The sequence below is a fragment of the Salvelinus fontinalis genome, chromosome 16, assembly GCF_029448725.1.
Source record: "Salvelinus fontinalis isolate EN_2023a chromosome 16, ASM2944872v1, whole genome shotgun sequence".
In the NCBI taxonomy this organism is placed as follows: domain Eukaryota; kingdom Metazoa; phylum Chordata; class Actinopteri; order Salmoniformes; family Salmonidae; genus Salvelinus; species Salvelinus fontinalis.
In genome coordinates this window covers 28,479,795-28,504,981 of record NC_074680.1, presented here as the reverse complement: position 1 = coordinate 28,504,981, position 25,187 = coordinate 28,479,795, and the positions used below count along the sequence as shown (strand labels likewise).

Here is a 25,187-nt window from a genome sequence, read left to right as displayed (position 1 = left end):
GTAGTGAATATAAGGCACACTCAACAGTTCCATGATGACTGAAAACACAACAGTGGGATAAACGAGTAGTGATACATTTCTGGGCAAGAGTGGTCCATTTAAAATGAATTAATTCTTCCCTCGCCCCTTGCTTTGCAAGTATCAACTCGTCAGACGTCATCACACGTCATCAGAAGTGTCCACTTAATTTGAGGGCTGAGGGGAGAGGGTGTGTCTTTTAAGTGTTTGGAATGCAGCCTCTGGCAGGACTGAAGACCACACAAAGTTTGGAAAAATATCAAGTATGCGTCTCGCAACAGAGCCTTCAACCGCAAGGGGGCGTTGCGATTCCACTCCATTGTCGGCGTCCACATTGAAACGAATGACAATCGGTGTAATGTAAAGGAGGAGTGCTTATGGTTAATGTAAACGAGACTTTGTCTGAATCGTTCCCATTGAGCCTGCTGCTCCAGCACGAATGATGCTGATGCTGCGCCCACGCTCAAATGTCTCTACTGCGCAGTCGCCGATGCAACGAACGCAGTAAGAGAAAGGAGACGCAATAATGGCCCTTGATCATTTAATTTTCGCCCAATGCATCCTCTATTTTTTGGCGTTTGTGTTTGGTTTTATTGCCGTAGTGCCTCTCTCCGAAAACACGGAGGATTTTCATGGAAAATGCTTGCTTTTCACGCGTGGTATGTGGCAGAATGAGAACATCACAGTCTCAAAGCAGCGCTTTATCGTTGAGGAGTGGGGACCGGCATCTTCCTGCAGTTTCATCACTTTTGTCGGGATAGCATCTCTCATCCTGTCCGCAGTGCAGTCATGGAGACTGCTGTTGTTTCTTTTCAAAGGCCACGACGAGTGAGTGTCCTAATCACTTGTGGTTCTTGTGTTTTGATTTGCAGGTTTTCTTTGTGTTTATTCTATCTGAATTATTTAAATAGAGAAAAATAGATGGGATGTGTTTCAAGTAGCCCATGCCCATCCACTCCCACACCTGAATGATCAGTGATCCTTCTTGAATAATTACAGCCTTTCGTTCAATTGCCTTTTCTGGGGTCTACAGATCTAGCCCTCAAAAAATGTAAACGTATGTTTTTGCTATGGCAAAGTCTGCCCATCTCGCTGCTTTGCTCCGTAATCAATATGTTCAATCAGCCCGAGGGAAGACATGCCATTTTCTGCCTTTCAACAGAGGTGCAATCACAAAAACTGCATTGATTGATAGGCCTTATATAATGATTAGACGCTTGCAATCTTTATAATAACCGTTTTGCTACTGTGCAATGCAGAGGTTTTCATTAGTCTGTCATTGTTTCATTCTGACATAGGGTGGATAGGTTAATATATCCATCCACTTAAAAAACATGTATCTAAAACTAAGAATTAATTAATTATTGGCATACAGGTACAGCACCAATCTCCTTCTATTGGTCATGTCGTCCATTAGAATGCAACATAGTCACAGTTAAATTAATTATCATCTAATCAAGTCCAATACATACAACATTAGGCAAATGTGCCAGGGATGGTAATGATAGAACAATTACATTATTGAACTGTCTTACATTATCTCTCTTACTTTCTCTCTTGCTCTTTCACTCTGTCTCTGTGAGTGCAGTTCCCTGTTCAATGCCTTCCTGAATCTGTTGATCAGCTCCTTGGTGGTGTTCACAGTGTTCCTCTCTAGCACCATCATCAGTGTGGGCTTCAACCTGTGGTGTGACGCCATCACAGAGGGGGGGGGCATGCCCAGCAGGTGAGGCTCATGATCCCATCATATGGCTCTTGGACAGTCCGAAGAATTATTTTCCTAAACTAACTTTGTCTTGTATCTCAGCTGTGAGGAAATGCAGGACACTGATCTGGAGTTAGGATTGGACAACTCATCGTTCTATGACCAGTTTGCTATTGCCCAGGTAAGGGTCAGACGGATGTATATTGTCATACACTGTGTTGATATCTTAGACTGTACCGGGGACTTATTAAAACATTTGCAATGAACTTGGAAACCCCTAGCGCTTGTTTAAATCTGTGAGGCTATGTAATGTCTGTTAAACATCCCCCCCTGCCCCCCCCCCCCCCCCCCATCTCTGCTGTGAAGTTTGGTCTGTGGGCAGCGTGGCTGACATGGCTGGGCATCACGGTCATGGCCTTCCTCAAGGTCTACCACAACTACCGCCAGGAGGACCTTCTGGACAGTCTGATCCACGAGAAGGAGCTGCTGCTGGGACACTCGTCCCACCGGGGCTCCGATGCCAACAAGTTGAAGAGTGGCATGATCTAACACCCAGAGGGCACGTGCACATTACTGACATATCCTCCTATCCTACCCCAACTGCCAGCCCCTGTCAATCTACACTGAGTGTACAAAAGATTAGGAACACCTTCCTAATATTGAGTTTCACCCCTTTTTGCCCTCAGACAGCCTCAATTCATTGGGGCATGGACTCTACAAGATGTCGAAAGCGTTCCACATGGATGCTGGCCCATGTTAACTCCAATGCTTCCCACGGTTGTGTTAAAGTTGGTTGGATGTCCATTCGATGGTGGACCATTCTTGATACACACAAGAAACTGTTGAGTGTGAAAAACCCAGCAGCGTTTCAGTTCTTGATACAAACCGGTGCGCCTGAGACCTACTACCATACTGCACTTCAATCTTTTGTCTTGCCCATTCACCCTCTGAATGGCACACAAACCATGTCTCAGTTGTCTCAAGGCTTAAACATCCTTTTTTACCTATATCCCCCCTTCATCTACACTGATTGACGTGGATTTAACAGGTGACATCAATCAATAAGGGATCATAGCTTTCAGGTGTTCTTAATGTTTTGTACACTCAGTGCATTTTCAATCAAATGAAATCCATTAACTGTTTTTAGAGTGCATTGTTATGTCTTGCTTGGACATACTCCTCCTCATATATGTTTCCTGATTTTCCCGTTGAAAACGCTGCTGTTGACGGTAAAGCGCTGTAGGGTAAAGAGGTTCCGGCTGTATTGTGGAGCTGATTCAATGCATTTGTCCACTTGCTATATTTATATTTGATAATGAGTTACTGTTGACATGTCTTCCACTTCAAGACACACACTGGAGTGTAAATGAGCTCAGAAAATCAAGGCCATTTAATGAGGATAGAAATGGTGCATTGAGACTCGTTTTTACCGTGATTTCCCATTTAGCTGCACATAGATGGTGACTCACACAAGGTGGTTAAAGGATGGTTCAAATGGATCATATTTTCTTTGTTTAATTTTTTGCATGTACTGTGTGTAGACAGTGTGAGCAGGCTGACCGTTTTCTGTGTTGGGCAATATATTATTTTGTAACAGTCGAATACATTACATTTACATTTACATTTAAGTCATTTAGCAGACGCTCTTATCCAGAGCGACTTACAAATTGTACAGGTCTTTCAGTAATGTGTGAATTCTTTGCATGCATGCAGCAACAGAGTATGATGTGTGATTTTCAGTCTATTATGCAGTATCTACAATTACCAAACAGTATTAAAAAAAAAAATGAAAAGTGTACTTTGTAAGAACTTTGTCAATGAACTTAAACTGACTGGAACAGATCTCAGGATGAAATGCCTGAAAATCACATGAGTAGCTAAATCAGTCAATCTGTTCATCCTGATAATCATAAAAGCTCAGGCTCGCCCCTCCTTTGTTATTTGACACAATCTTGACGCAAAAAAAATGTTTTGACAGTGAGTGAGAAGTCTGTAACATAGACAGGATGACACATTATCCAAGGCTAGTTCTGTGTTGTTGTGCGTGAGGAAATGTAGCCTGCGGCGTGGAAAGATGGATCATCATTTTATTGCACACATGCAAGCGCTCTCTCTCACACCAACGCATGCACGCGAGCACAACACACACACACACACACATTCAAAAGCATGTTAGACTATAAAAAGCTAGTCACCACCCTCACTGACTTTGGTATGCAATGACAGTTTTATTTAAAATAATAAAATAAAATAAAAAAAGATAGAAACTAAGAAATCCTTCTAAAAGGCACTTCTTTCAAAGTGACCACATACAGATTGTCAGCAGTGAAATGCAGCTACTAACCAAAATGTGCAGATACAGGCCATGTTTACTTGCTAGATATTTGTGTTGCTAATGACAGTCGTTCCGCTTGAGAGTGCAGAGAAAACCTTCAGTCTCAGTATCTCTTCCATTCAGACATTGGTTGCATCGTATTGCTCAGATTTTTTCCAACACTGACTCTTTCCTATAGTTGTGTTCCCTGAAAGCTGTATAAAGAATATGTATTATTGGAAACAATGTTTTGTGTTTTATTGCTCAGATTGACATGTATTTGATAAGCATCACATTGCCCTTTAAAGCACAACACATTTAAAGAAGAGACTCAATTTCTAAATGCTCGATATTTGAATGGTGCCAGTTAATGAAGGTCCCACAGTGATGCTTCAATTAGTGTCATAATGTTGCTGCATCTTACCCTAGATCATCGGACCGTACAGTTAATGTACATTCCTTTTATTTACTTTGCAGCATAAACATTTACTCTAATTTAAAGTATGTTTCAATCCCCAAATAATCCACAGCTTTAAAAGCATTTGACATGAAGATTAAAACCTGAATATCGGATCAATCAAAAAATAGAAATGCAAAAAAAGCCCTTTCAAAATGTACTGTAAAGAAAACAAAAGTATTGGATATTTGAGTAGATGCAGATATGCAGTATATAAGAAATAAATAACATTTAGAGGATATTGCCTATGGCATTTTAGCATTTACCAAGAGGTACACTGTCATAATCACTCATTGAATTTGAGTACATTCCCAGGAAAGAGAGCATTCATATTATTGTGCTGAAGTTGTCATCTTTGTCCAACTGGGATCACAACATTTATCTGACCTAAAAATGGTCAGACTACAGTATTTATGCTGTAAAAGAAAGATGGCTTTGTCAATCAATTTGCTATATCAACCTGGCACTGTGAATTGAAGCAGTCCTGTGTCTGTTTCAGAAATCCTTTTTAAAAGGTGGTCACATTGTGCTCGACTCAATCCATAATCCTTATTTTAGACAGTAAGGGTGTTTTTTGCCAATTTAAAGCAGTTTTCACATTTTCTACATTCAATTATGTGCAATAACAAGGCGTAATATTGTGATAGTCCTTACTATACGGTATATACACATTCATATCTGTAGTAATCTTTTAAGTACACAAAATTACGTACTGTAGTATTGTAATAAAATAAATACAATTGATTTTACATTCCATTAAACATTAAACATTTACTCACATACAATAGATCGCGTCAAGAATGGAAAATGTAAATAATTGTAGCAATTAAATGAGCATAATCAGTGAGCGTCAACATTGCTGACGTGCAAAACATCTTATCGACAAAACAAACATGGCTGCATACCACCAGTGTACAGGCATGGAGGATACGTACTGTATCTCTGAGATTACACATTTCTCCATATATGGGTGTGAGCGTAGCAGTAGGGGTGCACATCTCAACACCATAGATAGATAGGTAGTCAGTGTGTATGACTGAGGTGTGCTCGTAGACCAAGCTGGGTAAGGACACCTTAAGGGACATGTAGTGAGCAAGAGAGTGAATTCAGTGCTCCACGTCTCCCCCTTTGGTGGCTCCCAGTCACTGCATGGTTAGCCAGATCCAGCAGCCCCACAGCAGCTGTTTCATGTGTATCAGATAGACAGCCAGTGAGGCCTCCAGCTCCTCACACACACGCTGTGGGCGCCGGCGGTCCGTGCTGTACATGACCACGCCCAGCAGTGACATCAGCAAGAACAAGCAGGTGAACAGGGCCAGGTGGGGGCGTGGCGGTGACGTGTCATAGGCTGTGAACCAAAAGAGACCAACAACAAACTGTTGAATGATTTATGAATTGCAATGGCTCATCCAGTCTGCCCGCTCAGGTGTGAGGGGCATGGCATCTTCCTGATTCCAAAATACATTTTCTCCACCCATTGTAGCTAGAGGCCTGCTTTTTTTGTGTTTTTGGTTATGGCTCTTTGCTAACTGTATAAAACGTTCCATACACCAGATACTGGACTGGAATATGCAATATCAACAGTGGATACAAATGGGCCAGTTAATTTTGCATGGCCCGGTGCCCCGGTGGGTGAAGATTTCACTTAATGTGCAAACTTCTCCCACCTCGGGCAACGGGCCATGCAAAACGAACTCACTGGAGGGAGGAAAACCCATGCATCACAGTACAATATTAAAATGTCTATGATGGCATATTTTCACACGAATCACCACACAACAGTATTCCATAAACAAGTTTACTATGACAAGTCAGTAATGACCAGTCAGTGAGGGTGACACTTGCTTCATGCTCTTAGTAAGTTAATAATTGGGACCACTCTCAGACAGACTTACCATCTAAACAGTCATAGTATGGAACGTCTGCGAAACCGATAGATAATAAACAAGTAAATAACAGCTTCACATTGCACCTAGACATCTAGCTGCAGCCACAGTACACACATGCCTGGTGGCGTACAGCTACAATGGATGGCTGCACGGAATTATCTATCTCTGTGTCACAGATTGTATGCTGACTCATTTGCATGCATAATTCATCAGGAAGTGTAAATCACTTGAACATGTTTGTTCTTTTTCTAAATTCAGCATTGCATTAAATACTACAGTATCCTCAAGGGACAGTGTTTTACGATCTAATCACAGGATTTTACTGTATCTTGTTCATTTTCTTTTACCCGCTACGCCATAACAATTCCTTCCCCTTTGTGAGGTACATTGGCCCATAGAGAATGAGGAGAACAGTAGATTTAGCAATATATCTCACCAATATATTACTAAGAATTGTTTTATACATTTTGATATAGTGAGTGTTTAACTCCCCAAACCCAGTGTAATAGAGCTGAGTCAGTCCAATGATAAATGTGTTTCTTGTTTCTGCAGACTAGAGCCTCCGAGTGCAGTAAAGAAGTCAGAGTGATTGGGTAGAGGTGAAAATGCACCAGAGGGTAACCCTCTTTATCAGGTATAGTCTGACACACACGCTTTATCTCTCCTCGGCTCGTTACATGCACTGAATGGGCCCAGACTTTTAAAGTTAGGACAGGTCTTGTCCTCATGACCTCCCTATGTTTGGTATTTGATCTCCGGCTGTGTCTCTCACCATGCACAGTGGTCTCAGGCTCCCGGAACCGGACCCGTCGCTCGCCTTTCCGTCTGTGGCTGGGCTCCGAGTCTGATCCTGAGACAGACCTCTTCAGTATGGACGTAGGAATTTTACCGTTGGTGACCTGAGGAGTGGGTGAGATATCATTAGAAGTGAGGACACAATGGACACCAGTTTTAAGTACATTGACTGGGAAAAAAAGGTAGTCTTAGTGAAAGTGTCACCTTTGGTTTTGGTGTATCATCCTGTGTACTGGGGTCTTTCCTGTGCCAGACCTCGGAGTGTTTCTCCCGATGGGAATGGGAATGAGAGTGGGAATGGGGAAGACCGTTGTTGAGTTTGTCTCTGAAGGACTCGGCAGCAGCAAACCTCTTGGACAGCACTGACACACACTGGCCCAGGGAGTCTAAGGAGTTAACCATGAGTAAACATTAGTCTCTAACTGTCAATGGAACCTGGAGTCAAGGTACAAGTAAACATGCAGACAATTACTGGGTAGATAGAGCTGAAGATGAAAGTTCAAAATACAAAACAAACATTTTTGTGTTGACTCCATCAGGGCCATGTACACAGTTACAAAGCAATACACTAGCTTTGAGTTATGATAGCTGTGCAATAGAATGAATAAACAACATGTAGACGGCCCAACTATCAATAAAGGAATTTATAGGAGGCGTGCAGCACACACCCATAATGACATCTCCATGACAGCGATTTTAAGTCACAGAGAAATCACGCTTTGTGTGTGAAACGAAGTTACACAGAGAGAAAACAGAGTCATTTGAATGAAACGTGTACCCTGACAGTGACCTGGATTACATTGCAAAGACAAACTGTGTTCTTGCTTCAGCTGTTCTCTGTATTTATTTACAGATCTATTTTACCTAGGATATGACCAAGAAGGTCAACCGGAATGAATAACAACGTACAATGTGAACTGTTGTCTTAGCAACCCAGGTTCTACATAACCTGCTTTACTGAGCACCCTAGTCTGTGAAAGCTGACTCAACAATTGATCTTAACATCTAGGGCACATTTTACCCAATGAAGACCTCTCTTCCCTAAAAATGTCAACTTTGGGAAATAATAGAAAATGCATCTTCCTCTTCATGCAAGCGATGCATGAGCACAACATTACAGTGGCCTCAAACTGTCAAAGTATTTTATGTTCAGCTCTATATAAAACCACTTTGATGTCCAACAGCACAGTGAGTGTGTTATTTAATTGAACATTTCCTTGAGCTGACATCGTACAGTACGAAGGTTAATTGGAATTCTGTATGCCACTTACAGTGCAGTGTGTGAGCTGAAGCAAGGTGGTTGTTCTTGGGCTTGTCATGCCACTGGAGAGTGCTTTGTGTTACACTACATCACCTCTCAGTGTACAGTGTACATTTTTAACCACAAACTATCAAATATAAAACTCTTTGTCTGCCTGTGTGCTGTAAGGAAGGCTTGTCTGTCATACTGACAGTACAGTACATGCTATCACACTCAGCCACACTCATGACCAATTCAATATGTCTATAGCTTTTCTGTCTTTACTCAGCATGGCTATGGCTTTTACCTGAGTATTCTGTCTTGCCGATCTCTGCGTAGACGGTGGCCAGCAGCTCCAGACTCCTGTCTGTGATCGGGTGGTCGTTGCCAAAAGCCCTCTGATGGATCTTAGTGGCTTTCCCACTGTACTCTAAAGCAAGATGAGGTCTGAAAGACAAAGGACAGGAACACATAGATAAGTAACATTTTATGGATTATTTTTGTATCAGTAGTAGTTTGTATCGGTAGTATCAGTAGATTATTTTTGTATCAGTAGTAGTTTGTATCAGTAGATTATTTTTGTATCAGTAGTAGTTTGTATCAGTAGTATCAGTAGATTATTTTTGTATCAGTATGCTCATAATACTTGAACTAGAAAAAGCAGTTCATGTCATTCCAAAGAATCAACCTGGGCTTGGATTCGGGCTGAAATATATATTTTCTGGCACCCTTGGTTAATTTAATCCCATAAATAAATCCTTTCAGGGAGCAAAACAATGGCTGACCTTAATCAAGCTTAGTGGGACGGGCTGCATTGTCAGGTGTGAGGATCGATGTCGGTGTTTGAAGCAGAGCAGCATGACAAATCCAAACACACGTGGGCTGAGCTGTGATTAGATTTGGAGCAACGAGGCTGGGCCGATAGGGCTGTGGGCTCAGGGCCAAAGACCCAACCTTATGAAGCCAGTGGAAACGTCCAGTGCCTGCCAACTGCCAAGCGGCTTCCCTCATCCTGGCTCCAGGGTGAATTACAAATGCCATGGCCTCCACAGGTTGGTTTACTCTGCACCCTTCCATGGCTATCCCCCTCTGGAACAGAGTTAGGTGGGCATAGCATGGCATGACAAATTCCAACTCTGCTGCGCTCTCTGTATCTGTATGTGCCAGCGGGTAACACCACACAAGGTCATTCATCATCCTCATGTGTGGCCATAGATGAGAGGAAGCCCCGTTTAGTGTGGCAGATTTCAGGATCGCTGTTCCAAAACCATTATTCCCTTCAATTAGTAATGGCCAGGTGTCCTTTTGCACTGTTTAGAATGTCCTTTGAGGACATCCTATCGCCAAAGTACAGAGAAGCCCTTCAACGGCCGAAGAACTTCCTGCCACAGCGTTGAAAGATTCAGGAAGCACCACAAGAGAAGATGGGGGCTGGCGACTACAACATCCCGTTAAATTAGTCCAAAAGAAGTTCCTGTCCATCTCCTATTAGATCACAAATTCTAGCTAGGTGGCTAAGTGGCTAACGTTAGCTAGTCTAGGGGTTAGGGTAAGAGGTTAGGGTTAAAGTTAGGGTTAAGTTTAGGAGTTAGGTTAAAGGGTTAAGGTTAGGTTTGCGGGTAGGGTTAGCTAATAGGGTTAAGTGTTAAGTAACAAGTACTTGCAACGTAGCTAAAAAGTAGTAAGTAGTAAAACAGTTGCCAATTAGCTAAAATGCTAAAGTTGTCCCTGATGAGATTCGAACTCGCAACCTTTGGGTTAAACGCCGATCAATCCACCCACTTAATTTTTGCCTTAAGTAACCATCTGTCTTATCTAACCATTCCAATCATAAAATATATTTACATTTACTATGTTACGTCTAGTCTATGAGACCATTGTGCTGGAGACCCAAAACCAAAAGTATAGTACAAGAATGAGGTCAAACAGCAGAAACGAACTAGTGCTAGTCATTGTTTGCCCAGAAACCCAAGACCCTGGGTATAGCCATAAACAATCTCTACAATCTGCTTGTCCTTGTTTGCCCAGAAACCCAAGACCCTGGGTACAGCCATAAACAATCTCTACAATCTCATTCAAGATTAACTAGCTTCGTCACTTTATCCAACCATCACACCCCTCTCCCTATGCACCTGTCCCCCCCTTCCACCCTCTCAAGACAATCAGACTTGATGCTTTAATCTTCCAACCAATGACAACATGGGCAAATAAATGTTGATGTTACTGTCTCAGAGTACCCCTGCATCAAGGACCAGATCCCTGTGTTCTGGTAACATTAGATATGGTGGCCCTTTTCTCCAAGTGAAATCAACCCGGTGGTTTTTGCATTGGGGCCACGGATGCAAACACTTATTCCTGCACTTGTTTATTGGATGAGGAAATGTCCATCCTGATGACATATGTTCAAAGCATTATAAAGATATAATCCGTCTTTCACTAACAATCAGAGGGAGGGGCAATGTGTTACTGAGTTCAATCAACTGAAGATGTGAGACAATCTACGGTTTAAATACGGTACATTTCTGTTAGAAATAAGAAAAGAAAAGCTAACAATTTTGGAGACAGTTCCACCTCATAGACAGTTCAGAAATTTTCTATTTAAACAATGCAAACAATGTCTCTGTGAGATAGCCTCTGGCACAATAATATCACTGTTAATCACCTTTTAAAGATATTATACTCTCATATACAGCCTTTGAAAAGTAAAAAGAGCTTGACTGAGTATCAAAATACACAGCATAAATATAACTATAGCCTTTTTTTTGCCACTATACCCCTCAAACTCAACTCTGGACCTTGAAGCCAGTTACGCTGCATTTATTCATTGTTCCCCTCTAATCAGGGACTGATTTAGACCTGGGACACCAGGTGGGTGCAATTATCAGATATAACAGAAAACCAGCAGGTTCCTGACCTAGTAGGGTAATAGTTGAATACCCCTGGTCAATACTGTATATTATACGATCTATACTGAGTGGACAAAACATTAGAAGCACCTTCCTAATATTGAATTGCACCCTCTTTTGCCCTCAGAACAGCCTCAATTCGTCGGGGCATTGACACTGCAAGGTGTCCAAAGCGCTCCAGAGGGATGCTGGCCCATATTGACTCCAATGTTTCCCACAGTTGTGTCAAGTTGGCTTAATGTCCTTTGGATGGTGGACACACGGGAAACGGTTGAGCATGAAAATCCCAGCAGCAACCATTCTGGCACCTATTACTGGCACCTATTACCATACCCTGTTGAAAGGCACTTAAATCTTAAATCACCCTCTGAATGGCACACACATACAATCCATGTCTCAGTTGTTTAAGGGCTTATAAATCCTTCTTGAACCTGTCTCATCCCCTTCATCTACTTTGATTGAAGTGGATTTAATAGATGACATCAATAAGGGATTATAACTTTGACCTGGATTCACCTGGTCAGTGTATGTGATGGAAAGAGCAGGTGTTGTTAATGTTTTGTACACTCAGTTTATACCAGTGGTGTAAAGTACTTAAGCATACATACTTTAAAGTACTACTTAAGTCGTTTTTTGGGGTATCTGTACTTCACTTTACTATTTGTAATTTGACAACTTTTACTTTGACTTCACTACATTCCTAAAGAAAATGATGTACTTTTAACTCCATATGTTTTTCCTGAAACCCAAAAGTACTCATTACATTTTGTATTCGTTTAGCAGGACAGAAAGGGTCCAATTCACACACTTATCAAGAGAACATCCCTGGTCATCCGTATTGCCTATGGTCTGGCGGGCTCACTAAACACAAATGCTTAGTTTTTAAATTATATCTGAGTGTTGGCATGTGCCCCTGGCTATCCGTAAATTAAAAAAACAAGAGAATTGTGCCGTCTGGTTCGCTTAATATAAGGATTTATTTTATTATTCATACTTTTACTCTTACTTTTGATACTTAAGTATATTTAAAACCAAATACTTTTAGACTTTTACTCAAGTATTATTTTACTGGGTGACTTAAGTCATTTTCTATTACTCAAGTATGACAATTGGGTACTTTTCCACCACTGGTGTATACTAATATATGCAGAATTGGACAATTATTAATATACACAATGACATTATTGATATTAAAAATGTAATTAGCGATATAAAAAATAAAAACAATTACTATAAAGATTGAATTATCGATATCAAAAATGCAGTTCCTAATGTTTTGTACACTCAGTGTATAACAGGCATTTTAACAAGATAATTCTCTGCTTGTTCATCCCATCCTTACTTGAAACCCAGTATAGACCAACAAAAGTACAGAAGGTCAGCTGAACAGAAACAGCTAGACAACTTTTTTAATGAGAGGAAAACCAACAGTACTAAGCAACACTGTCCTTATTGCAAGTGAGGACATTTTGTGTTCTACTTGTTCACTGGGCCCAGAGAGCCTTTAGACACACAGAACACATAATAAATTAGCCTATTTTTAATTACATACAGTACTGTAACCAACAGCGGATACAGCCTTTCACGTTATTCATCTCTACGCACCTTTTACTCACGATGCAGAGCTGGGCTAGCTGCTCCAGGTGCTGTGCCTGGGAGGCGTGATCCGATAGCTCCTCTGAGGATGCCCATCCTGTCCCCGCCGAGCCCAGCAAAGCCTCCTCCTGGGGGCCTGTTACACACACACAGGTCATGTAATCAGACGCAGTCAGCTGCCCGCTAATGTCTGTCTCTATCCTTCTCTTTCCCACGCTCTATCCCTCTCTCTCTTTCTATCCCTCTAACTCCCTCTCGCTCTGTCTCTGTCTCTCTCCACAGCAAGTAAACAGAATCCAAAAGGCTGGCGACGTGGTCTCTGGCAGGGCTGGCAGTGTGGAGATGAGAGTGGAGTTTGAACAGCAGGGTACAGTGGAGCCAACAGGATAGTGAGCAGGGGAGCAGAGGTAAGAGGGCAGGGAGAAGATACTGTGAGTCAAAACAGAACACTCACCACGCCCACAAGAGCAGTGACACAGCTACCAGCTTACACAGGCAAATACACAACTGACCTGACCCTGTTGGGAGTGGAGATTAGCCTACATAGAAACATTTACAGCCTAATGTTACAGGGAGGTAAACAGAAAAGTAAAGTGTTTCAGAAATGGCAATAAGTGGACGGAAACTTTGAACAGGATGAGGTAAAAGAAAGAATAGGAAATAGGGTAGTACTAAATGTAGTACTAAATGGAATCCATTTAGTACAGCCTTTTCTTACCCAAAGTCACTACAGATAAACTTTTATTGGGTTTGCATTGCAGTAGCGGGACTGGAGAGCCATGACACTGCTGCAGTGTTATGGAGGAACAAATAGCTGGAGTGCCTGTACAGATACACCCTAAATGTTTACATTAAGAATCACAGAAAATCATATCAAAAAATTATTTTGCTTTTTTCTATCTTTGACGGAGAATGAGAGAACGTGAAAATGGGCAAAGGTTTGAACAGGAGATTGAAGAGAGAGAGAGACAGAAGGTTGGTGGAGTGATTGTGATGCCAGAAGCAGAGAAGCAGGCACAGTGCTGAATCAGGGGCCTCAGTATTCCATGGCGCCACACAACTCTTTATGAGATAATGCCTAGCATGGCCATTAGTCTTCCCTGTCTGTCTCATAACTCCTGCTACCTCCGGCCCACGCAACACTGAGCTGCTGCAGCATCAGCAGCCTCCCTGCAGACAGATAGACATCTGCCTCTTGGCAGACAGACAGCAGCCTCCCGGGCAGACAGACAGGGAACAGCCTCTTTGCAGACAAACTAAGAGCAGCCTCCTGTCAGACAGGCAGAGAAAGAGAGACAGAAGAGATGACAGAGATGAATGCAGACGTCTGCAGAGGAGAGGCAGCAGGTGACCAATGACTGGACACTTGAGGTGAACACTGTCTCAGAGCTATGCTATGTTTACAGCAAATAAAGATGGACCGAGGTTAAATGAATCACATGGTGCCTGTTGGGCTGTAAGGAATACGCCAGGCTCTCTGTTGGAGGTTTGTTTCTCTATTGTACAGAATCACACATTGCTCACTGGTATCAATTCAGATTTGTATATAACAAAAAGCAGGTAAATCCCCCCACTGTATATCATACTGTATACCGCATAGTTGGCTCCTAGCAATTGCATTTCCTTGGGTACCATTACGACACTCCCTAATCACCAAGTTAGAGTGATAATACCCCCTTAATGCCCCCATGGTATAGATCTAAATGTACTTGCCTGTGCTCCCCTGAACAGCAGTGAGCTCGATCAGAGCAACCTCATAGAACATCTTCTCAGCCTGAATGAACTGCAGGGCCTTGCCGACTGTTTATATAGGTGAAGGATCAGTTGTCTCAGGGATTAAGTCAGTTGTTGAAGTCAGAAACAGTGCTGTCGCCAGGCTCAACTGCAATGTGTTGTTGTTTTAAATGGCTCCTGAACGTGACCTCAGCAAGTAACAAGCTCATCACCAATATTCTAAACAGACAAGCAACTGTAATCATAGATTCCAACATTCTAAATAGACAAGCAACTGTAATCATAGATTCCAACATTCTAAATAGACAAGCAACTGTAATCATAGATTCCAACATTCTAAATAGACAAACAACTGTAATCATAGATTCCAACATTCTAAATAGACAAGCAACTGTAATCATAGATTCCAAGATTCTCTGTGAAGGCCTGAACTATAATAATCTGGACAGTCTCTTGTTTGTCCATGTTGATGTGCCAGAGTCTCTTGTATCTGATTCCATAATAACACACTAAATATGTGTTTTCCCTAAATATAGACTCAGGAGCCAAGTTTGTTCACTTTGTCAAAGGCATTCTGCATACTGAAATAAATGCATCCCTTTGTAAGTCAACACCATTTACACTTGGCAAGGAAAATGTCCCTAAAATAAACACAGACATACAGCCCTGCATAAACGGCCTACTTAAAAGCAGGAGCTCTCTGTTGCACGTGAGACCAGCCTTTGCTTGGTTCTATTTCTGAATTGTTGTGTGTGACCTATTGACTTCTGTTAAAGTAGCACAGATACAAATTAAAGCTTTTTTTAAAGTATGTGTCATATACAGTGAATACAGGCCACCAGAATGTTGGTTACAGCTTTTTACCTCTGTCAGAGCTGAAAAACTAAACAATGATTTGACCTGGATCTGAAAAACACAGCAGCTGGTCTCACTCATGGTGTCGCTAAGAAAGAGTCCTCTGCCTGCACCACTCCCTTGAGCCAAGTTTTAAGGGCACATGTAAGCCTGCTCTTTCGACAACATAACAAAATGGTAGCCTATAAAGACAGTAGCCTATAAATCCTGATCATAACTGTCCATGTGAAAGGAAAGAGGCTAACTTTTATGACTACACAGTAAAATCGCAAGAGTTAATTCAACTCGTATGGAGTCAAATGTAATGGAGTTTATATGGTCCCACCCCCATTTTGTGTTAAAACTACTCTGGCCATGGTGTTGATATTTCTGGGGTTAAAACTTCACTAAATGGAGTAAAATCAAACTCACAGAGAGTTGCTTAAATGTAACTCCAATTGCCATTTTAGACTTTGTGTTGTTTTGAATAAACAATCAACTCCAGAAGAGTACATTTCTCTTTCAGTTTACTTCCTTTAAGTTATAATTGTCTAAAGCCTTATTTGAATATTTCTAAAATGTGTCACAATATGGTGCTTTGCAACGTGATCTCCTCCCCTTCGTCTCTAGACTGATTGAAGTGGACTTAACAAGTGACATCAATAAGGGATCATAGCTTTCACCTGGATTCAGCTGGTCAGTCTCATGGAAAATTCCTAACGTTTTGTACACTCAGTGTATATGTGTATTTTAACCCATAATGTTTGAATTTAAGTTGTTTAAAAACTAAATTTTTTCATAATGTCAGTAATCAAGTTTAAGATATATAACTTTCAAAATATAGAAATACAGTAGGTATGGTGCATTTTGCAACGCATTTCTTGGCTTAATATTGCATACCGTTGTTTCAAGTTCTGTCTTTGCATTGTCATCAACTCCAATTCGGCTGGGGGCACAGAATATACTCATCCTAGTCTATTGTGGATTGATACTACAGTTTATGAAATGTCATAGGCTACAGTCATGAGTAATACAACAGTAAAAAAACATCAAAGCTGTGTTCGAATACTCATACTAACTGCACTAACGGTACTATTTATGACATAAATTGAGTATGTAGTATGTTTATTGGTCATAGTATGGATATGGTTAGTATGCCAAAAGTTCCCGGATGTCGTACTAAATTCTCCAAAATACACTACCGTTGAAAAATATGGGGTCACTAAGAAATGTCCTTGTTTTCCATGAAAACATACATGAAATGAGTTGAAAATGAATAGGAAATATAGTCAAGACTGTAGCCTATGACATTTCATAAACTGTAGTATCAATCCACAATAGACGGCAACGGAGCAGGCACGAGAGGCAGCCCCCAAATGTTTTGGGGGGTGGCACACGGGGTTATTGGCTGAGTCAGGTTGGAGACCTGAACCAACTCGCCGTGCTTACCAGAGGGAGCATAGTACTGGTCAGGCACCGTGATATGCGGTGGAGCGCACGGTGTCTCCAGTGCGCGTTCATAGCCCGGTGCGCTACATTCCAGCTCCCCGCATTGGACGGGCTGGAGTGAGCATCCAGCCAGGACAGAAGGTGCCGGTTCAGCGCATCTGGCCTCCAGTGCGTCTCCACGGCCCAGGATATCCGGCTCTGCGCACTGTGTCTCCGGTGCGTCTGCACAGCCCAGTGCGTCCTGTGTCAGCACCCCGCATGTGCAGGGTGAAGATAACCATCCAGCCAGGACGGGTTATGCAGGCTCTACGCTCGAGACCTCCAGTGCGCCTCCATGGCCCAGTGTATCCGGTGCCTACGCCAAGAACCAACAAGCCTCCAGTATGTCTCCCCAGCCTGGTGAGCCCTGTGGCAGCTCCACGTACCTGACTGCCCATACGTCTCCTCACTCCAGTGATGATCCATGGCAAGAAGCCTCCAGTGATGATCCATGGCAAGAAGCCTCCAGTGATGATCCATGGAAAGAAGCCTCCAGTGATGATCCGTAGAACGAAGCCTCCAGTGATGATCCGTGGCACGAAGCCTCCAGTGATGATCCGTGGCACGAAGCCTCCAGTGATGATCCATGGCACGAAGCCTCCAGTGATGAATCATGGCACGAAGCCTCCAGTGAGGAGTCATGGCACGAAGCTCGCAACGAGGGTCCCCAGTCCGGAGCCTCCAGCGACGATCCCCAGTCCGGGGCCCGCAACGAGGGTTACGAGTCCAGGGCCCACAACGAGGGTTCCCAATCCGGGGCCCGCAACGAGAGTGCCCAGTCCGGGGCCCGCAGCGAGGGTGCCCAGTCCGGGAACCGCAGCGAGGGTGCCCAGTCCGGGAACCGCAGCGAGGGTGCCCAGTCCGGGGCCCGCAATGAGCGTGCCCAGTCCGGGGCCTCCAGTCGACGGTCTCCAGTCCGGAGCCTCCAGCGACGGTCCCCAGTCCGGGGCCCGCAACGAGGGTTACCAGTCCGGGGCCCGCAACGAGGGTTCCCAATCCGGGGCCCGCAACGAGGGTACCCAGTCCCGGGCCCGCAGCGAAGGTGCCCAGTCCGGGGCCCGCAGCGAGGGTACCCAGTCCGGGGCCCACAATGAGCGTGCCCAGTCCGGGGCCCGCAACGAGGGTGCCCAGTCCGGGGCCAGCTACGAGGGTCCCCAGTCCGGGGCCCGCAACGAGCGGCCCCAGTCCGGGGCCCGCAACGAGGGACCCCAGTCCGGGGCCCGCAACGAGGGACCCCAGTCCGGGGTCGGCGACGAAGGTCCCCGCACCAGAGGTGCCACCAAAGTGGGCTGCGCTCGCTTAATGGCAGCCGAAAATGAAGCCCCATAGCTCGTATATAAAAGCCCGGCTGAGGTAGACATATTGGGCTGATGACAGACAGTTGTGGGTTAACTCCAGGTTTTACTGGGCCACTGATGTAATGACTGTTGATGGTCATTACAGACACAGCACTTTTCACAGGTCAATAAATCAGATGTCTGGAGACGCGTTCACGACTAATAGATTCAGTATGGATTACCAAACAGATATAACTGCATTGTATTTCCTGGCATATTAACTGTACCCACTCAATTCATCTCTTTACTTTTTCATGAAAAAGCATTCAATACAACGTCATGCCTCAAGCAAGTTACAGAAATCAGCCCAAAGTGAAATGTGCAATCTGAAATTAATGTGCTTTGACATTTCTTTAAATCCTTTAATTCATGTCCACTTGCTCATCTGGGCCAGGGGCGCTTCAATTAGGTCAGGTGGAAATTTCTGACAGATCTCCACTCATTAAAATGAGGAAATCGCCATCGCCCGATCTCGTTGCTTTCTCTTCCTTAACTCCGTCTAATCCAGACGTTCTGTGCGTCCATGAATCCACACCCAGTAAATATACAATTTTATGGTTAAAGGAATTCCTGCCTCAGTCTCATCCATTCCTCTGTCACCTGACCCGTGACCTGTTCACCTTCACTGTCAGTCATCCTACCTGTCCAGCTACCCACACAGATTCCACTAATCTTTCAAAATTATTTGAGAGTGAAATTGAATTGACAGATGAGTACACTTTCCATGGAAGAAATGTCAATAAACAAAAGTGGAGCCAAGATGGCTTTTGGCCAGAGGGACAGAGGTCACTTCTGAATTCTGGCAGCTCTGAGAAGAATTTCAGCAACAGGGAGTTATTATTCTGGCATTAGATGCTGAGTTGATGCTATGGAGTCTGTGCTTGTGAATCTATGAGTTTCCATCAGTCAGCTAGATTAGTCTGTCTTCACCTCCCTCACTCCCCTGAGAACCTCCCCAAATACAGTTGAAGTCCGAAGTTTACATACACCTTAGCCAAATACATTTCAACTTAGTCTTTCACAATTATTGACATTTAATCCGAGTATAAATTCCTTGTTTTAGGTCAGTTAGGATCACCACTTTATTTTAAGAATGTGAAAAGTCAGAATAATAGTAGAGAGAATGATTTATTTCAGCTTTTATTTCTTTCATCACATTCCCAGTGGGACAGAAGTTTACATACACTCAATTAGTATTTGGTAGCATTGCCTTTAAATTGTTAAACTTGGGTCAAACATTTCAGGTAGCCTTCCACAAGCTTCCCACAATAAATTGGGTGGATGTTGGCCCATTCCTCCTTACAGAGCTGGTGTAACTGAGTCAGGTTTGTAGGCCTCCTTGCTCACACACGCTTTTTCAGTTCTGCCCACAAATTTTCTATAGGATTGAGGTCAGGGCTTTGTGATGGCCATTCCAATACCTTGACTTTGTTGTCCTTAAGCCATTTTGCCTCAACTTTGGAAGTATGCTTGGGGTCATTGTCCAGTTGGAAGACCCATTTGCGACCAAGCTTTAACTTCTTGACTGATGTTGCTTCAATATATCCACATAATTTTCCATCCTCATGTTGCCATCTATTTTGTGAAAGGCACCAGTCCCTCCTGCAGCAAAGCAGCCCCACTACATAATGCTGCCACCCCCGTGCTTCATGGTTGGGATGGTGTTCTTCAGCTTGCAAGTGTCCCCCTTTTTCGTCGAAACATAACGATGGTCATTATGGCCAAATAGTTCTATTTTTGTTTCATCAGACCAGAGGACTTTCTCCAAAAAGTATGATCTTTGTCCCCATGTGCAGTTGCAAACCGTAGTCTGGATTTTTTATGGCGGTTTTGGAGCGGTGGCTTCTTCCTTGCTGAGCAGCCTTTCAGGTTATGTAGATATAGGACTAGTTTTATTGTGGATATAGATACTTTTGTACCTGTTTCCTCCAGCAAGATCCTTTGCTGTTGTTCTGGGATTGATTTGCACTTTTCGCACCAAAGTACGTTCATCTATAGCAGACAGAAGGCGTCTCCTTCCTGAGCGGTATGACGGATGCTTGGTCCCATGGTGTTTATACTTGTGTACTATTGTTTGTACAGATGAACGTGGTACATTCAGGCGTTTGGAAATTGCTCCCAAGGATGAACCAGACTTCTAGAGGTCTACAATTTATTTTCTGAGGTCTTGGCTGATTTCTTTTCATTTTCTCAAGCAAAGAGGCACTGAGTTTGAAGGTAGGCCTTGAAATACATCCACAGGTACACCTCCAATTGACTCAAATGATGTCAATTAGCCTATCAGAAGCTTCTAAATCCATGACATAATTTTCTGGAATTTTCCAAGCTGTTTAAAGGCACAGTCAACTTAGTGTATGTAAACTTCTGACCCACTGGAATTGTGATACAGTGAATTATAAGTGAAATAATCTGTCTGTAAACAATTGTTGGAAAAGTTTCTTGTGTCATGCACAAAGTAGATGTCCTAACCGACTCGCCAGAACTATAGTTTGTTAATTAACAAGACATTTGTGGAGGGGTTGAGAAATTAGTTTTAATGACTCCAATCTAGTGTATGTAAACTTCCGACTTTAACTGTACAACCCAGAGAGCATTGTTCAACTCTGGCTCTGCCCAGCCACATGACTATCCTGTTTTAATTTGTCTTCAGGGACCAGGGACTCTAACTGACTCTGTCATGTATCCAACTATTCTGGCCTGTTCTCCGTGTCGACAAAAATACATGTCTGGATCATACTGAGTTTCACATAAAGTTCCATAATAACAACTCAAATGACTTTGTGAATGAATAAAACTATCTACTTTAAATCATTACAGTGTTAATGATATACTTGCTGTAGTCAGAGTAGCTCACATGGAGACGCAACCCATGACCTCTGCCTATAAAGTTTATATAATGTTACTGTTAACAATTCTGCCATAATTATTCATGATCCTATGTGTCTGGTTCATTTCCAAAGACAACCCTGCCATGACCGATGAGCCTCTTAACTAGATGAGTTCTGAGGACATGAGCAGACTATGAATAGCTCTATTGATGAAGTCAGCCCAGTAAATCAACCTATTTTGGGAGATGGGTTGTGAAGAGCTGGGTCTTGCTGAGGCAGATAAGTTGAGCTGGCGTGTAAAGTGTTTCAGTGTCACAGTAACAGATAGGAGTGCCATGGGAAGAGGTTATAGATCCTGCAACACTACACCCATCTTATCTGAGCACTATACTGCACTGGCCTATAGTGGATAATGGCGGTGGTGGTGACACACAGCCACTGCAGAATACAGGTTAATTCGTTTTCTCATACTCTGTGTTGTGGGGAGATAAGCACTTACAAATCCTCTTAGGAGAAAGACACAGGGTTTGAGCCCTATTCAAAACCTTGAGCATTCTGGGACAAAGCCATGATTATATTCTGGCTCAAGGACACTCTTTCTACAGTGCATTCTCTGTACAGTCAAATCACATTTTGTGCTGGAATTCACCATGCCCGCTGCCACCAAAATTGGAAACAATCTTTTGTTCCCCATTATACTCACAGGTGTAGGCTTTTCATGCAAAGATAGTACTAATAGTTCTCTGGAAGTGGGGGTCAGATAAGGGCTAGGGGTTTGGTTTCACAAGGCCTCCGTTGGTGTGTAAAGGATACAATTATTTTCGGAGATGAAGAGTTCAGCAATCTGTAATCACAGAGGAAAACACATATCAGGATTGTATGATATGAATACGGTACACAATGAATTTACTATCTGCATTCTACTCAGCTCACCATGTATGAGCCTTCTCAGTCCACTATTCTCATTTCAGCTACTATACTGTGGTGAAGAATGGACAACTCCTCTCTGTCAGAACTGTAGGTAATACCGTGCTGACATACTGTATTATACACTATACATGGACCAGTTCAAACACTCTTATTCTTGCAGAGCAGATGACATATTTACAAGTTTGGCATTATGGCATATTACTTACATTCAAAAGAGCCATTTGACATTTTTCTGTCTGTTCTTGTGCTAGAGAGACAGACAGACTCCTTCTCTTCACCTTGTACCATGCACTGTCAACAGGAAACATGCTGATCCTGTGCTGTGAGTGGCAACATGACGTTTCACATTGGTGAAGGTTGTATTGGTATGTATAGTGTGACTTGTGTCTGTATAGTATATGGTAATGTACAGTATGAGTAACAGGCATACACACACTGCATTTGCGAATCAGTAAAAGTGTCAGTACTGTATGTTACAGCATGTATGGTATCAGTATTGTTTTGAGTGTGTTTTATGTGTGTGTGCTCATATGAATATACACCACAAGTGTGTGCATTTGTCTGTTGACCCTGGACGTTTGTGTGTGCAAACATGCATCTACAGTATGCGTGTCTGTATTTTTGTGCGTGTATGTGCATGTATACATGTGTGTGAGAGTGAGTGATCATCCAGACATCAAGGTCGTTGGCTCACCTGATGCAGGCAGTTGGGCAGCGAGGTGAAGCTCTGCACGTGCCTCAAACCCAGCAGAGAGCTGAGGAAGCAGTGTAGGGCGGCCTGGTACTCCCCCTGCTGCTGGAGCTGCTGTCCCAGCTGAAACAGGCCCTCCCTCCCCCCGTTCAGCATCCCCAGTCCCAGCCAGAAGCAGAGCTGCCTCCCATCGGAGCTCCGCCAGCCAGGGACAAATGCTCCTCTCCACCCAACTCCACTACAGCCCCAGAGCAGAGAGGATAAAAAAGAATGAAAACAGCCCTGAGATAAAAAAATACAGCAGAGATAGGGTTTAGAAGAGCCAGACTACAGAACGGCTTCCTCTCAGTCTCATCTATCCACAGGAACTCAAGGGCAGGTGACGAGCTGAGCTAAAGAGCAAGCGGAGGCAGGCTGAGAGAGGCTCAGTGGCTGAGAGAAGACAGATCCACGCCCCTCCCTCTCCTCCCACGCTGCATCAGGAAAGGAGGAGAGGAAGTCAGAGGGGATTTGTTCACTGACTAGCAGAGCCCACGACCAATCACTGTTTTACTCACGTACAGTAGCCCAGCCAGCGTGTGTGAGCACTCTCAGCAAGTAGGAAACGGAGCTGTCGACTGAGCACTGTGGCTGGCTTTCCCTCACTCCTTATGAAACTAAACTGCAGGGCTTTAAGCTTCTGCAAGGATTCACTACTGTGCACGTTTAATGTATTAGATTTGTTCATTTCATATAATTTCAGGAAAAACTGACCTAAATTTGTCTAGTGCACTCGTACAGCAATTTTGTGCAAGTGTGAAAACATGTCAGAGTCGTGTGTATAGGTAGCAGGGAAGTCAGACGCAGGAGAGTCAAACGGATTGTAAATGGAGTCTTTTAATATATGTCCACTTAACATGCTCCAAACACTAATATATACATAAAATAAACATGGGTACGAGGACCCGTCGCGCACCTATACAACCAGAAACAACACTGACATAAAACAATCTCGGTGTAACGGCGCTCGTCGTTGGATGAAGGAGAGGACCAAAACACAGCGCGGCTAGTGTTCAACATGTTTAATAAAGAATAATAACGTGAACACTACAAGCTACAAAACAATAAAAGTGAAAACCGAAAACAGTCCTATCTGGTGCAGAACACAAAGACAGAAACAATCACCCACAAACAGTGAAAACAGGCTACCTTAATATGGTTCCCAGTCAGAGACAATGCAAAACACCTGCCTCTGATTGAGAACCATATTAGGCCAAACAACAAACCCAACATAGAAACACAAGACATAGAATGCCCACCCAGCTCACGTCCTGACCAACTAAACAAAGACTAAACAAAGGAAATAAGGTCAGGAACGTGACACTCTGACAAAGACATGAGGGGAAACAGAGGGTTAAATACACAACAGGTAATGAATGGGATTGAAACCAGGTGTGTGGGAAGACAAGACAAAACCAATGGAAAATGAAAAATGGATCAATGATGGCTAGAGGACCAGTGACGTCGACCGCCGAGCACCACCTGAACAAGGAGAGGCAATGACTTCGGCAGAAGTCGTGACAGTATCCCGCCTGATGCGCGGCTCCAGCAGCGCGTCGACACCGGCCTCGGGGACGACCCGGAGGGCGAGGTGCAGGGCGATCCGGATGGAGACGGTGGAATTCTTTTAACATGGAAGGATCTAACACGTCCTCCACCGGAACCCAGCATCTCTCCTCCGGCCCGTACCCCTCCCAGTCCACGAGGTACTGAAGGCCTCTCGCCCGACGTCTCGAAACCAAAATTTATCGAACAGAGTACGCCGGGACCCCCTCGATGTCTAGAGGAGGTGGAGAAACATCACACACTTCAGCCTCCTGGAGCGGGCCAGCCACCACCGGCCTGAGGAGAGACACATGGAACGAGGGGTTAATATGGTAATTAGTGGGCAGTTGTAACCTATAACATACCTCGTTCACTCTCCTCAGGACTTTAAACGGACCCACAAACCGCGGAACCAGCTTCCGGCAGAGCAGGCGGAGGGGCAGGTTTCGGGTCGAGAGCCAGACCCTGTCCCCTGGTGCGAACACCGGGGCCTCACTGCGGCAACGGTCTGCGCCAACGCCTTATGGCGTGCTGAAGGTGGACGTGGACTGCCTCCCAGGTTTCCTCAGCGCGCCGAAACCAATTGTCCATCGCAGGAGCCTCGGTCTGACTCTGATGCCAAGGAGCCAGAACCGGCTGATACCCTAATACACATTGAAAGGGAGTAAGGTTAGTGGAGGAGTGAAATGTAAAAATGTAAATGTAAAATGAGTGACGTAGCGAGTTCTGGGCCATCTCTGCCCAGGGAACGAACTTCGCCCACTCCTCCGGCCGGTCCTGGCAATAAGACCGCAGAAACCTACCCACATTCTGGTTAACTCTCCACCTGCCCATTACTCTA

The 25,187-nt window shown here is 43.7% G+C and overlaps 2 protein-coding genes across 3 annotated transcripts; one reads left to right on the top strand and one right to left on the bottom strand.

Moving 5' to 3' along the window:
• Positions 1-238: 238 nt before the first annotated feature.
• On the top strand, positions 239-3,519 carry LOC129812935 (transmembrane protein 179-like). The gene is made up of 4 exons (XM_055864928.1): positions 239-846; positions 1,607-1,744; positions 1,826-1,904; positions 2,090-3,519. Exons 1-4 carry the CDS (start codon positions 545-547, stop codon positions 2,270-2,272), a joined length of 702 nt encoding a protein of 233 aa, XP_055720903.1. The 5' UTR covers positions 239-544; the 3' UTR covers positions 2,273-3,519.
• A 408-nt stretch (positions 3,520-3,927) lies between these two features.
• Positions 3,928-23,204, bottom strand: LOC129812934 (uncharacterized). Of its 2 annotated transcripts, XM_055864926.1 has the most exons (9): positions 22,766-23,204; positions 21,955-21,985; positions 14,634-14,720; positions 12,930-13,056; positions 8,726-8,865; positions 7,383-7,564; positions 7,156-7,282; positions 6,390-6,416; positions 3,928-5,842 (listed from the first exon to the last, which is right to left on the bottom strand). In XM_055864926.1, exons 1-9 carry the CDS (start codon positions 22,916-22,918, stop codon positions 5,637-5,639), a joined length of 1,080 nt encoding a protein of 359 aa, XP_055720901.1. In that variant the 5' UTR covers positions 22,919-23,204; the 3' UTR covers positions 3,928-5,636. The 2 variants fall into 2 exon arrangements, with proteins under 2 accessions (XP_055720901.1, XP_055720902.1); XM_055864927.1 differs by lacking the exon at positions 6,390-6,416 and having other exon boundaries at positions 22,766-23,200.
• Positions 23,205-25,187: the final 1,983 nt, after the last annotated feature.

Coding starts and splice junctions, on each gene's coding strand:
- LOC129812935 (XM_055864928.1), top strand. CDS start 545: ATGGCCCTTGATCATTTAATTTTCGCCCAATGCATCCTCTATTTTTTG. Junction 1,745..1,825: donor GGGGGGGGCATGCCCAGCAG/GTGAGGCTCATG, acceptor CTTGTATCTCAG/CTGTGAGGAAATGCAGGACA. Junction 1,905..2,089: donor ACCAGTTTGCTATTGCCCAG/GTAAGGGTCAGA, acceptor TCTGCTGTGAAG/TTTGGTCTGTGGGCAGCGTG.
- LOC129812934 (XM_055864926.1), bottom strand. CDS start 22,918: ATGCTGAACGGGGGGAGGGAGGGCCTGTTTCAGCTGGGACAGCAGCTC. Junction 7,283..7,382: donor ATGATACACCAAAACCAAAG/GTGACACTTTCA, acceptor CCCACTCCTCAG/GTCACCAACGGTAAAATTCC. Junction 5,843..6,389: donor ATACTATGACTGTTTAGATG/GTAAGTCTGTCT, acceptor TTTGGTTCACAG/CCTATGACACGTCACCGCCA.